The sequence below is a fragment of the Nicotiana attenuata genome, unplaced genomic scaffold, assembly GCF_001879085.1.
Source record: "Nicotiana attenuata strain UT unplaced genomic scaffold, NIATTr2, whole genome shotgun sequence".
NCBI classification, from domain to species: domain Eukaryota; kingdom Viridiplantae; phylum Streptophyta; class Magnoliopsida; order Solanales; family Solanaceae; genus Nicotiana; species Nicotiana attenuata.
The window spans coordinates 74844-88322 of NW_017670556.1; the positions used below are offsets into that span (position 1 = coordinate 74844).

At 34.3% G+C, this 13479-nt stretch overlaps 1 protein-coding gene across 1 annotated transcript; it reads right to left on the reverse strand.

Annotated features, from left to right (window-relative positions):
* Nucleotides 1-9155: 9155 nt before the first annotated feature.
* On the reverse strand, nt 9156-10910 carry LOC109240913. Its single transcript, XM_019407597.1, has 4 exons — nt 10802-10910; nt 9810-10057; nt 9480-9689; nt 9156-9287 (listed from the first exon to the last, which is right to left on the reverse strand). The coding sequence occupies exons 1-4, from the start codon at nt 10908-10910 to the stop codon at nt 9156-9158; spliced, it is 699 nt and encodes a 232-aa protein (XP_019263142.1).
* Between the last annotated feature and the right edge of the window lie 2569 nt (nt 10911-13479).

A 13479-nucleotide genomic window follows, 5' to 3' on the forward strand; every position in this document is an offset into this window, starting at 1 on the left:
GGGGAGAGAGAAGGGCCCTCCCAAATGTCATCATAGCCATTATTAGTCAATAAGTCATAGACATGCATCATTTTTGTTCATTTAAAATTTACATTTGAGGGAAGATATTTTATTTTCTAATTCATCAATTTGCCCATTGAATCATTGATGTCTAATTATAAATGTGTTATTCTTGGTTTTTGGACACTACCCTTTTTGCAAAAAAGGCCATCTTTTGGCCTCTATAAAAAAGTAGCCCGGTGCACTAAGCTCTGGCTATGCGTGAGGTTCGGGGAAGGGCCGGACCGCAAGGTTCTATCGTACGCAGCCTTACTTGCATTTTTGCAAAAGATTGTTTTCACGGCTCGAACTCGTGACCTCCTGGTCATGTGGCAGCAACTTTAATCTTTTGGCCTCTATAAAGGGTAAAAGAATTGAATGATTAGCTTATCTCACTTTAATTTCAACATCTCTTTGGGTTTTTCTGCATTGGAATGATTGCAGCAATTTATCAGAGATTTAGCACAATGATACCTTAACACGTTTTATGTGATTATGGTGGGAATTGTCGGTGATTAAAGCATATGATTAGGCATAATAATAATTAAATCTATACAATCTTTGAATAATTTTATTATTTAACTTACATTCGTTAACACAACGGATAGTGAAAGTTTCTTGAATTATGTGGTCATCTCATCATCTCAAAAATCCCATAGACTCTCGAGATTCATAAAGAGATCAAAATAATAATGTCTTTCTCAAAGCCGAAATGATCAAGAGACGTTATACCTCATCATTAACTTAAAATGCGACCAGACGCTTCTTGATAATCGAATATTTTTATGAAAAAAATTTACACAATGTTCGACTTTCATGGAGATCAAATACATCCAAGAGAAGTCCGTATCATCGTAACATTCAAGAAATACGATGATCCAGACCTCGAAACACGAAAAATAATTCGGAGAATGAATCAAAGAAGCAAACATAATTGTGCTCATAAAGATTCATAAATAAAAATACTTCTCCTAAATAAATGTGATAATCTCATCTAAACGTTTAAGTTGTTAAAAATGACAAACTTTTATTTACTCAATTATATGTTAACACTGACTTCTTATGAGTGAGTTTCATTCTTAATTTTTATATAGGCTGAGCATGTCATTTGCCTAAAAAGAAAAGGAAAACCCAAAATAACTTATGTTTGGAATTATTTTGCAAATCATTGTTAGTTTTCTGAAATAAATTATCACTTAAAATGTACTCCCTCCGGTCCAAAATAAGTGATTTTTTGGATGTTTTCACACAGATTAAGAAACCCACCTTTTAGCATTAATTAGAAATGGAATTGACCATATTAATCTTTACTATCTCACATAAACACTCCTAACACATATTCCAACACTATTTACTCCAAGGACAATGTGGGAAAACAATAATTAATTCATTCTTGAAATTTGGAAAAATCACTTATTTTTTACCACAAAAAAAAGATCAAAAAATCACTTATTTTGGACCGAAGGGAGTATTATTTGCAAGAATTTCATGTTCTGAATGTCATTTTCATGAAAAGGAATAATAATTTCCGCGTAACCATAAAAGTTGACAGATAAAGAAAATTTAAAAAATAAAAACATTTGTGGGCTCCAAAAAAGGGAAGTTTTAGTTTGGTACTTATCAATTGGTCATTTTCTTTTAATTGACGGCTCGATGGAATAAAATATTTATAAATTATTTATAAGTAATTTCAACGATAAATACTAATAATCTAATAAATTAATATTTAATATGCTATTACATATTAATTTGAACAGTAAGTGGAAACAATTTTTATATTATTAATATTGCATATAACTTAAACCTATCTGAGGATGAAAGGCTAAGTTTCATTGAATGCCAAATTCTATCTTATATGATTGTGATATTGGCCAAAGTTTATGTGACTTCTAACTAATAATCTTTTATGTGTATGACATAACACCAAACAAGCATTAAATGTAGTATAAGACTATTTTTAATCGTAATAATAATAATGTATTAATAATTATTTGGTCAATAATTACAAATTATAATTAGAAACAACAATAACAACAACAAAAAATCCAATATAATTCCATCAGTGGGGTCTGAAGAGGGTAGTGTGTAGTACGCAGACCTTACTCCTACCTTGAAATTATAATTAAAAAACTAACTTAAAATGATTAAACTGGGAAAGCAAAATAAATTACTTATAGGCATGTTTAATCTCAAAATAACCACTTATTTCTTTAAACCATATTTTTATTTTATTTAAATCAATTTTAAATTTCTTGATTATCAAGTGTATGTTTCCTGACAAATGATGCTTTAAAATATTTTCAGATATTTAACTTTTTTTTTTTTCAAAACCAACTCTTTTAGAACTAAATTCTAATACTCATTTTTCAAAAACAAACGATCAAATCAAACTAATTTTAAAACAAAGCGTGTATAAATTTCTAATGACACCTAACTTTGTAGGTTGTGGGTTGGTCTCTAAAGGAAAAAAAAAGGGGGGGTATTATCACTTTTAGCCCACCAGAAATTACTCCGAAAAAGTGTATAAACTTATAAAAATTTTGTATAAGATATACAGAATGTATATCTATACATAAAATATATAGATTTTATATATATTTTCGGTTATTATATTTACAACGTCTGTAACGACCCGACCGGTCGTTTTGAGCTCTAGCACGTCGTTCAGCGGTTTGAGACCGTTAGTAGCTTCACTTCAGGTATTATGACTTGTACGCGTGGCCGGAATTGAAATTCGGGGAGTTCAGAGTTGATTTGGAAAGAGAATTCTCATTTCGGAAGCTTTAAGTTGGAAGAATATGACTAAGGTTTGATTTTGCGTAAACGATATCATAATTAGGATTTGAAAGTTCCAACAAGTTCGTATGATGATTTTGGACTTGGGTGTATGTCCGGATCAGGTTTTGGATGACCCGGGGGCATTTTGGCGCCTATTGTGGAAATTAGCATTTTGGGAAGAATTTAAAAAATTTGGGTTGCAGTGCATTTCAATGTTATCGATGTCCGTTTGGGATCCCGAGCCTGGGAATAGCTCCGTATGGCGATTCTGGTATTGGGAGCGCGCCCGAAAGTGAATTCGGAGGTCCGTAGGTCATTTTGGAGTGATTTGGCTAAAGTTAGAAATTTGAAGGTTTTTGAGAAGTTTGACCGGAAGTGGAATTATTGATATCGGGGTTGGATTCCGATTTCGAAAGTTGGAGTAGGTTCGTAATGTTGAATGTGACTTGTGTGCAAAATTTGAGGTCAATCGGACGTGATTTGATAGGTTTCGGCATCGAATGTTGAAGTTTGAAGTTCTAAAGTTCATTAAGCTCGAATTAGGGTGTGATTCATGATTTCGATGTTGTTTGATGTGATTTGAGGCCTCGAGCAAGCTTGCATTATGTTATGGGACTGTTTGGTGTGATTGCACGGGGTCCCGGAGGTCTCGGGTGTGTTTCGGGCCAATTCTTGGTTGAACTGCTGCTGCTGTTTGCTGGTGCTGGTGTTGTTCTTCGCGAACACGAAGGGCCTCACGCGTTTGCGAAGAAGGAGTTGGACTGAGGGCTCTTTTTTTCTACGCTTTCGCGGCAGGAGGGTCGCGTTCGCGAAAGGTTGGGCAGTGGTGCTTCGAGTTCGCTATCCCTGTCTCGCGTTCGCGTGGAGTAAATGGGGGCTGAGGCGGATTGTGCTTCGTGAACGCGATGGTCTTGCCGCGTTCGCGAAGAAGGATTTCTGGGTGTGAGGTTTCTGAGCTTCGGGAACGCGAGGGATGTTCCGCGTTCGCAATGAAGAGTCGCCTGGGCAGTGTTCTCTTTAAATCGGGAGTTTGGCTCATTTTCACTTCACTTCTTCCATGGAAGCCGATTTTGGAGAAATTTTGGAGTACTAAGTTCTTCATCAAACACGAGGTAAGTGATTTCTACTAGATGTGAGTTAATTACATTGTCTATATACGGATTTAGACATAAAAATTAGTAGAAATTGTGGGATTTAGAAGAAACCCTAGAAATTGGTATTTTTGGATTTTAACCACGAAATTGGACATGGAATTTGGAATAAATTATATATTTGAGTTCGTGGGGTTATGGGTAAAGTTTATCTTTGAAAATTTTCGAAATTCCGTGCACGTGGGCTAGACGGTGATTTTATCGACTTTTCAAGCGGAGTTGGGAATTTGTTGTAAATAGGATTAAAATGAGTAATTGAGTAGATATTAATGGGTTTGCATAATGTTGACTAGTTATGGAGCGTTGGGCATCGATTTGAGTTGCTTGAATGGCTTGGGAGCCGGTTATGGAACTTCGGAGCGAGGTAAGTCTCCTTTCTAACCTTGTAAGAAGGAATTTACCCCATAGGTGCACTACAACAAATTTGATTATCAATGATGAATTATTTTGTCACCTATGATTCACTTTTCGTCACCAACGATTTTTTGTGACGAAATTTTTTTTGTCAATCTTTCGTCTCTAAAACACCGTCACTAATAACATATAAAGGCAACTTTGTGTTTCGTCGCCAAATAATGAAGTATTAAATACAAAATTCTTTTTCGTCCCCAAATACGTAATATTTATGACGAATTTATTTGTCATAAAAAGTACAAAAAACCGTACTTAATAGTATGATTTCTTCACAAAAAATTCCTTAATATCGACGAAACTGTCTTGTCTCTAAAAATTTAGTTTAATTAGTGACAACGTCAAATGTCTCTAAAGCTATGTGTGTTTCGTAGTTGAAAAACCGTAATTTTATCACTAAAAACTACCTTTTATCTACAAAAAAGTATTTCGTCCCTAAATATATAATTAGTGACAATTATAATTTTGTATTTAAAACTATCATCTCGTCACTAAAAAAAATATTTTTATCGACAAAACAAAGTTGTCACTATAAGTTATCATAATTAGTGACAATTACAATTGTCAAAAAATACAACGTTGATTCGTAGTCAATAAAAAGATGATTTTGGGACATAAATTATTTTTGTCACTAAATATAGTGAATTTATGATGAACTTAATTTGTTTCGTGACGAAAATGTGATATTCCTAAAAACGATACAAAAGTAAACTATTTTGTCACTAATAACAAATGTTTGATGACGTTTATATTCATATTTGTTTTAGATTGACGTTATACGAATTTGAAATAACATAATAAAACAATCAATGTAATAACAGAAAAATAAAAACAATCAAAGGTAATAACAAAAATATTCACCATTGATCTTAAAACTAATATTAANTCCCATTTCATCAATCACTTGTGGTAGGCGTACCACCCGCTCCCATTTCATCAATCACTTGTGGTAGGCGTACCACCCGCTCCCATTTCAATCCAACACATTATAACAAAATAATTCCGGCTAGGGGACAACAATGTAATAACTTCCCGGCAAGGGAACAACAATATAATAACTTCCTAGCAAGGGAACAAAATATCAAATCAAATGCCCCGGCAAGGGAGAGTCAGTTATAACCAATTTTATTCAACTTCTACTTGACACAGTTTATACCAATACTCAGTCATAACTAAGGTCCACGGAAATAAACTAAATCCTTGCTCAGTATCGAGAATCATCAATCAAGCTTGCATAGAATCCATTAAGAATACAAGAATTATCAATGTAAGACCCACGGTCATGCTCGACACCAACGTATAGATACTCGTCACCATGCCTATACGTCGTACTCGACACCAAAACAATCAGCAAATAAGACTCAACTCCTAATCCCTCAAGCTAGGGTTAAACCAAACACTTACCTCGTTGCTTTGAATTCAACTCAAGCCTCAATTATAGCTTTACCCCTCGATTCCACCACCAATCAGCTCGAATCTAGTCACAAGTTACTTAATTACATCAATAAACGCTAAATGAATCAATTTGAATGCATAAAAATGAATTTCCCAAAGTTTTTCCCAAAATTTCCAAAATTGCCCCCGGGCCCACGTGGTCAAAACCCGAGGTTCGAACCAAAACCCGGTTACCCATTCCCCCACGAACCCAAATATATGATTTGTTTTGAAATCGGACCTCAAATTGAGGTCCAAATACCCAATTTTAGAAAAACCTAGGTTCTACCCAAAACCCCCAATTTCACCCCTGAAAATCATTGATTTTAAGTTGAAAACATGTTAAATGATGTTAATGATTGAAAGAAATGAGTAAAAATTGACTTACAAATGATTTGGAAGAAGTTTTGTTCTTGGAAAATCGCCTAACGAGTTGTGTTTTGAAAGTAGGGTGAAAAATAGTTCAAAATTCGACTAAGTATAAAATATGCAGGTTGCAGGTATGGGATTTGCGAACTGGGGTTCGCAATTGTGAACCCCGACCTGCTGATGTGGTAATTGCAAAAAATAAGTTCNGATCTTAAAACTAATATTAAAACTATATTGAAATAAAAGCTCCTTAAATTAAAAGAAACATAATTAAAGTAAATATGTCCAACATAAAAGTCTAACTGAGAAATATTACTCGTAAATTAGGATTGAGAAGTGGAGGAATGCAGTGATACTTCACTTGCAATTAGTCTTGATCCAATAGTTACCTTTATATACATGTATAAAAGATAGAGAAAAAATTAAGACTTAAGTTAATACTTTATTGTATCATGGTATAAATAAAATATAACTGGTATAAACTACAACTTCTTGTTAGACATAAAGTTTAATTGGAGAAATAAATAATTAAATTGTGATACAAATAAATAAAAATGAGAAAAAATTAAATAGTGTGAAGTTTAGTGTACCCAAAGTTGATAATCTGGTGGAGCTCAATCTTCGCTGTATCATTAAAAAAACATTCGAACTTAGATGCTAAAAGAATTATAATTGAATTTATCATTTAAAGATGTAGTACTTCTAATCTTGATGGTGATGAGCCAATAAAATGTTTAATATTTCCTCTTGGCGTGCCCTTAGAGTACCCAACTCAGAAGTTAATGTTTGTATCTGTATCTGCTGATTTGCTACCTCAATTTCAGCTACATTCAAACGTTCTTGTAAACCATGTTGGGCAGTAGCAGCATCCTCTTTTGCCCTCCTAAGAGCGTCTTCTAATTTTGTTGTCCTTTTTTTTGTTGCTGTAGTTGTATTAGGCTTTGGACCATAGCCAAGGCCTTTAATATATCCCGACCTTGTACCAAGTACATTATCAACAATTTCATCAATTGTCATTGGATTCTCTTCAGAAACAGACCGAGCTCTCAAATCTCTCATTTTGTTCTACATAAAAATATTACATTAGTTAAATTAATTATAAGATAGAATGAATACATGTGACATGTTACTAAAATATTACTTACGTAGTTAGTCTCAGCCTCTGGAGATGACCATCCTTTTTCACTCGAGTAATGGGTGCTTTTGTAGAACTCAATCCTATTTGGCTCTACTCCTTCATGTTCCTTCACACCTACACAATATGAAAATAATATGAAATATTACTAAAATATCATCTTAGTTATGAATGTGTAGGGTGATTGAACCTCAACCACAGTGACATGATTAGATTACAGGTTCAACAAAAGGTAATGAATGTATGTGGACCAAAGCTTTTTACCTATACCAACTCTTGTCAAGGCAACCATTTTTGAGAGTTTTGTGAGACAGAACATTGCAGAGTCAGAAATTGATGTGACAAGCAACATTAGACAGCAAATAGAGAGTAGTTATGGCTTCCCAACTAACAGCAAGACATAATTTATATGCTGACTGCCCATTTATACAATAAACCCAGAGAAAGGAAACACATAAAGGTTTTATATCAGAAAGCTCAATATATTTTAAGAGCCGTAAAATACTACAACTAACAGTTGTTGTAGAATACATGACGCAGACATATAATTGATTTTCCTTGTTATTAAGGTCCTAGATGTGATACTAATATTTGATAATTAAAAGTTTTAACTAAAGCATGCTGACAAAGATTTAAAGAAAAGTAAAGTGATACGAAAGAAAAAGTTGCACAGAAACGTCCGCACCTCTCAATTACCAATTCACCATGACTTTGTTCACTATAAATTATATCTCAAACTTAGAAATAACTAAATAGGCTTCAATGTTTCACGGCAGACTCCCCTTGATCCTTGGGACCCTTTCTCATATTCCCGTGGTCCAAACATTGATCCAAAGTCGAATATGTAACTCCACCAAAGACCCTAAACACGCATCTAACTATCTAAGCTATTCTTAATACAAAAAGAGTTCAATCAAACATCCTAAATGCAGCCTCTCTAGTTCATTTCATATTGTTGACAACTTAAACCAGACAAAGAAGGAAAAAGAGCAGTAATTCAGATCTTTGTTGACTTTAATAGAAGCGCGACTTTCTTACATGGGCAACTGGAGGGCATGATATCTAGATGACTGTATAACATATACAAACAGATTAAAAATTCTTATTTATGAATAGGTTTGGTGTCTGGTTGTGAAAATATTTACACATATGAGGCAAGGTCTGTTTCAGAGAGTCAAGTATTACACATTAAGCAGGTTCTCTGTTTTTTATACAAATTATAAGTTTCTCCCATTTTAGCAATTCTCATCCCACATATCTGACTTTCTAATGTAGGCAGGGATCATAGAACTCAAGCAAAAAAAAAACAAATAGAAAGGAAGAGGAAGAACTGACGCAGAATGCTTTCCGAGTTCGAACAACTCAAACATAAATAAAATTACTGCTTTACATAGAAGATATGCCTTCCATATGAGAAGAGATCAGATATTAACTAAATCAGTGGATACATTAATCTTCAATATAAAAGTATAGCTGATGGAATGTCTGATGAGAATCAAGTTTTCTACTTCTTTTTTCTTAGAAAAGGTAAGTTTTATTGAGTATCAGCACTAACGTTGGGGCTGCAAATTAGGAAATGAGATCTAACAAGATTTCAGCATCATTTACAAATTCCAGTTTACACCAAAATATAATAAGAGCTTAACAGTCAAGTTCTAGTAATTTACTACTTAAGAGCATGAAATGTCTAATATTTAACCAAGTTATATGTCTAGTTTTAAGTGCTAAGTTATGTTATTAAAACACTCATAAACTGTATTAACATGGAAACAGGTGGTTAAAGAAGTGATTTATCCCAGTGCAAATATTGAGTTCATAGCCAACACGACAGATGATCCTCACAAGAGGAAACCAGATATCAGCAAAGCAAAAGAAGCTAACCGGTTCACGAAATGCCATATAAGAAAACTAGAAATCCAACAACGATTCACAAACAAAGCCTCGACAGCAATAAATAGGCCAAACAAGCTCTAGAATGTAGCCATATCATCCATTAATGAATGTTGCAGCTACAAAGTAGAGAAAAACATGTTACTGAAAATATCTTATGTACATTTTGTTTGTTCGTATACTTAATTACTTAAATTACCTTTTTCTAAGAGAAATCGTGAATGTTGTTTGCCAGAAAAAGATATAACGAGACAAATATGAATAGAAATTACCTTATGCTCTGGATTCGCCCACATGTCACAGAGCCTGTTCCAATTTTTCGGTGTCAACTCTGGCACTTCAATTTTACGAGCCTCTTCCTCGGAGCTTGCACTTTCAAATAGCTTTTTTAATTTGTAGCGCCATTTTCGGCTTCTATTTTTCAGAATATCCTCACAGCTATCTTTGGTGTAATGCTCGTCCAAGTTAATTTCAAACTTCTCCTGCAAAATGAGAAGTTTTGAAGACACTCACAAAACAATCAAAATTTCCTTTGCTGGTAAAAGATTAAAATCTAACTTATTTAAAATGTAATAAAATTTACCAAAATATAGAATCCTTACATGGCATCTAATTAATGTTGCATCCTTATCCTCTCTTGTGAGTTCCTTCCACTTGTTTGGAAGCGTAAGAAAGTTGCGAGCAATAATTCCTAACCCATTTGATAGCTTTGCTGATGGAATTGCCTTAACTGGCCTTCCTTTACCAACTGGGATGTCTATAACCATCTTTCTCCCTATAGACTTCTTCATTTTCTCAAGACCTTTTCTCATTGTCCTTCCACGAACTTTCCTGATTCTAGATGAATCATCTGATTTTAAAAAGTAAAAATCAGTTCAAAATACTTGCTAAAATTCTTAAATGGTAACCATGTATATATATTAGTAATTAATTGCTATGCTACAAATGAAAACTCTACTGTTTCAAGTTTAACATTAACGAAAGTTTGAAATGTTAATATATTTGGTTCCAACTTAAACACAAAAGAATCCTAGATGCTGGAATATAAAGATTGCTATTTCTTTCCAGTCGAGGAAAGTAAGAATTTACTGAAACTTCTTATTGGGCGACAATCAGAAACTTTATTTACATCCCCTCTTTTAAACACAATCCATTTGTTTTATAAAGATAAACTCAAGAATTATATTGCAATAGGTGTGAAGTTCTTGGCTACCCTTAGTATTAAAACCAATAAGAAAGAATGGGTGCAATGTATTTTGTCAGATAATGACTTCCACAGAAATGAAAATCCCCAATATACCTTCGAATTGCAATGAAATTGACCCGACCATAAGAAATTACTTCAATTTTACAGCAAAGGTTTCAATAAAAATAGTACTACCAAAAGTCTGAATTAGAAAGTGCAGGATATACTTGCTGCATATAGAAAAACAATATGGAATACACAGAAAAAGCCAAAAAAAAAGGATCCATAAGAATAAACAACAAAAAAATAGTACACTGACAACAATGAGCAATAAGCATCAGAAAAAAGGAGAACAAACAATAATTAATAGATGCACTCCTAGTCAATATAATAAAAGGTACGTATTACCTGTATTAGGAGTAGGATTATTACTATTTGATGGATCAGATGATCGGCTTGCTCGAGTAGAAGCACCTGTAATTGTGGTTTGTCTAGAGGCACGTCCGCCTGGTGCCATTGATTTGTAGAATTCTACCAAAAATACTATATAATTTTAGTATATTCATTAGATGTAAAATCTATTAGTTTAACAAACCAAATAGTTAGAAATAACTAAAGAAAAATTCAAAAAGAACATAAATCATCAATCTGGAAAGCCTGATGCACATCATTTCCTAATAAGAGTTTACTGTCTTCTTCTCCTAAAATTTATTGAACTATTGAAGCATCACTAGCCGAGTTAAGTAATTAGTATAACATACCAAAGATCTATTTATGCAGAATTTTTTCTCATTTGAAGGCACATAAACTATGTTTTCAAAAACTTATACCGTATAAATGGAAGTTTTTCAACCGTGAAAGTTGAAAGAAAAATCCAGCAACTTTTCACAGAGATAATCAAGAAAAGAGTGTGTGCAATGGTAAGCAATATGGACAACATTACAACAGATTATCTTGGAATGCTTTTGAAAGCTAATCATGATACTGCTGGAAGAGAGAAGATCATATTTGAAGAAATAATTGATGAATACTGAACAAAAAACAACTCAGACATTGCTCTCATGGACTATTTTTCTTCTAGCACTGCACACTGACTGGCAAGACAAAGCAAGAGAAGAGGCACTAGACTTACTTGGGCAGCGATATCAAAATTCTTAAAGACATATCAAAACTAAAAATAATATGGGAACTATCAACAACTCCTTTATTTTTCCATTATATTAAATTTTTTCAAAAATTTATACCAAAGATCTTATAAGTTATACATGCAGCAGATTTTAAAGAAGTTGTGTGTCAGACAAAGATTGAGCCTAGTGAAGAAATGTTTACTGGTTTCAACAAAAATATAAATTACCCTACAGAATATTCACCTTAAAACACTTTGGTTCAGTTCATTTAAATTTAAAGTACCAATATCCGATCAAACAAATTCCTAAGGGCCACCAAGAAGAATGATTTGACTCAAACAGAAGCTTTAATACCATATTTCCACAATCCATCCGCTCTTCCCTCAAAATCAGACAGAAAATGTCAAGATATATACACAAAATAGATGACTACATAATCCCTAATATTTCCCCTTCAATACACACATGCTTCACTAGTTGTATGCCACACACCAACTGTAAAAATACACACACGCAAAATCATAAATATATACAGTAAATTAAAAACAATAAATATACATAGTAAATTAGAGAGTTTCTATTTCAAAATCTTCTAATTGACTTATTCTCGTCTAGATTAATCATATGAGACAAAATAAAGGCATCTCAATGTCTATGCCACAAATAATTAATGAATTAGTAATTCGATATATGATTGTGGCAAATTACAATCTATTGAATCTTATTCAAACATAGAGTAGGTGGAATGATACATACCTGTTCAGAAAATTTGCTTCACTTTATGTCACGACCCGAAATCCCCACCCTCGGGAGTCGTGATGGCGCCTACTCGTGGAAGCTAGGCAAGCCAAGAACAGTCGCAAACATCATCCTAACTCATTTTACCCATGATTAAACAATTTAAATTATAGATGCATAAGCAATTTAAAATACTACGATTAATAAAAGATAGCGGAAGTCTGAACTGAAAATATAGCAACAGCGTCTAAACATCAATACAAGTCTCTACCCAGCACCTGGTGTCACAACATTTCACGGACCATCTAAGAATGCTAAATACAAGGTCTGAAATAAAATAATAAAACTCTATCTCGGTACAAGGGAAACAGGGCATAAAGGGGATAAAAGAGATGCCGGGCCTGCGGACGCCTGCAGGACTACCTCGGGATCTCGTGGACTGAAGGACTGCTCCCTGGCTACTGCTGCGCACCGTAAGCTACTCGGACACCCGGATCTGTGCAAAAGAGCATAGAGTGTAGCATCAGCACAACCGACCCCATGTGCTGGTAAGTGCCTGGCCTAACCCCGGCGAGGTAGTGACGAGGCTAGGACCACACTCCAGATAAACCTGTGCAGGTATATATATACAATACAACGAAGAGGCAAACAGAAATAAACAACTAAAACTGGGGGAGGGAACATGCTTCAGGGGTAACAGATATAAATAGAATATCAGGAGTAATAGAGAAGAAATCTACAGTCTAGCTTCTAACACAGAAATAAGAAATAAAGACAATTTTCATGTTCAGCTCATCTTGTTGCAGGCGTGCAACCCGATCCCATTTCATCAACTCGTGGTAGGCGTACCACCCGCTCCCATTTCATAAACCTTGTGGTAGGCGTACCACCCGCTCCCATTTCATAATATCTTGTGGTAGGCGTACCACCCGCTCCCATTTCATCAACCTTGTGGTAGGCGTACCACCCGCTCCCATTCATCAATCACTTGTGGTAGGCGTACCACCCACTCCCATTTCAATCCAACACGATATAACAAAATAATCCCGGCTAGGGGACAACAATGTAATAACTTCCCGGCAAGGGAACAACAACATAATAACTTCCCCGCAAGGGAACAAAATATCAAATCAAATGCCCCGGCAAGGGAGAGTCAGCTATAACCAATTTTATTCAACTTCTACTTGACACAATTTATACCAATACTCAGTTATAACTAAT

Coding starts and splice junctions, on each gene's coding strand:
- LOC109240913 (XM_019407597.1), bottom strand. CDS start 10,910: ATGGCACCAGGCGGACGTGCCTCTAGACAAACCACAATTACAGGTGCT. Junction 10,058..10,801: donor TAATCCTACTCCTAATACAG/GTAATACGTACC, acceptor TTTTAAAATCAG/ATGATTCATCTAGAATCAGG. Junction 9,288..9,479: donor GGGCGAATCCAGAGCATAAG/GTAATTTCTATT, acceptor GCTACATTCTAG/AGCTTGTTTGGCCTATTTAT.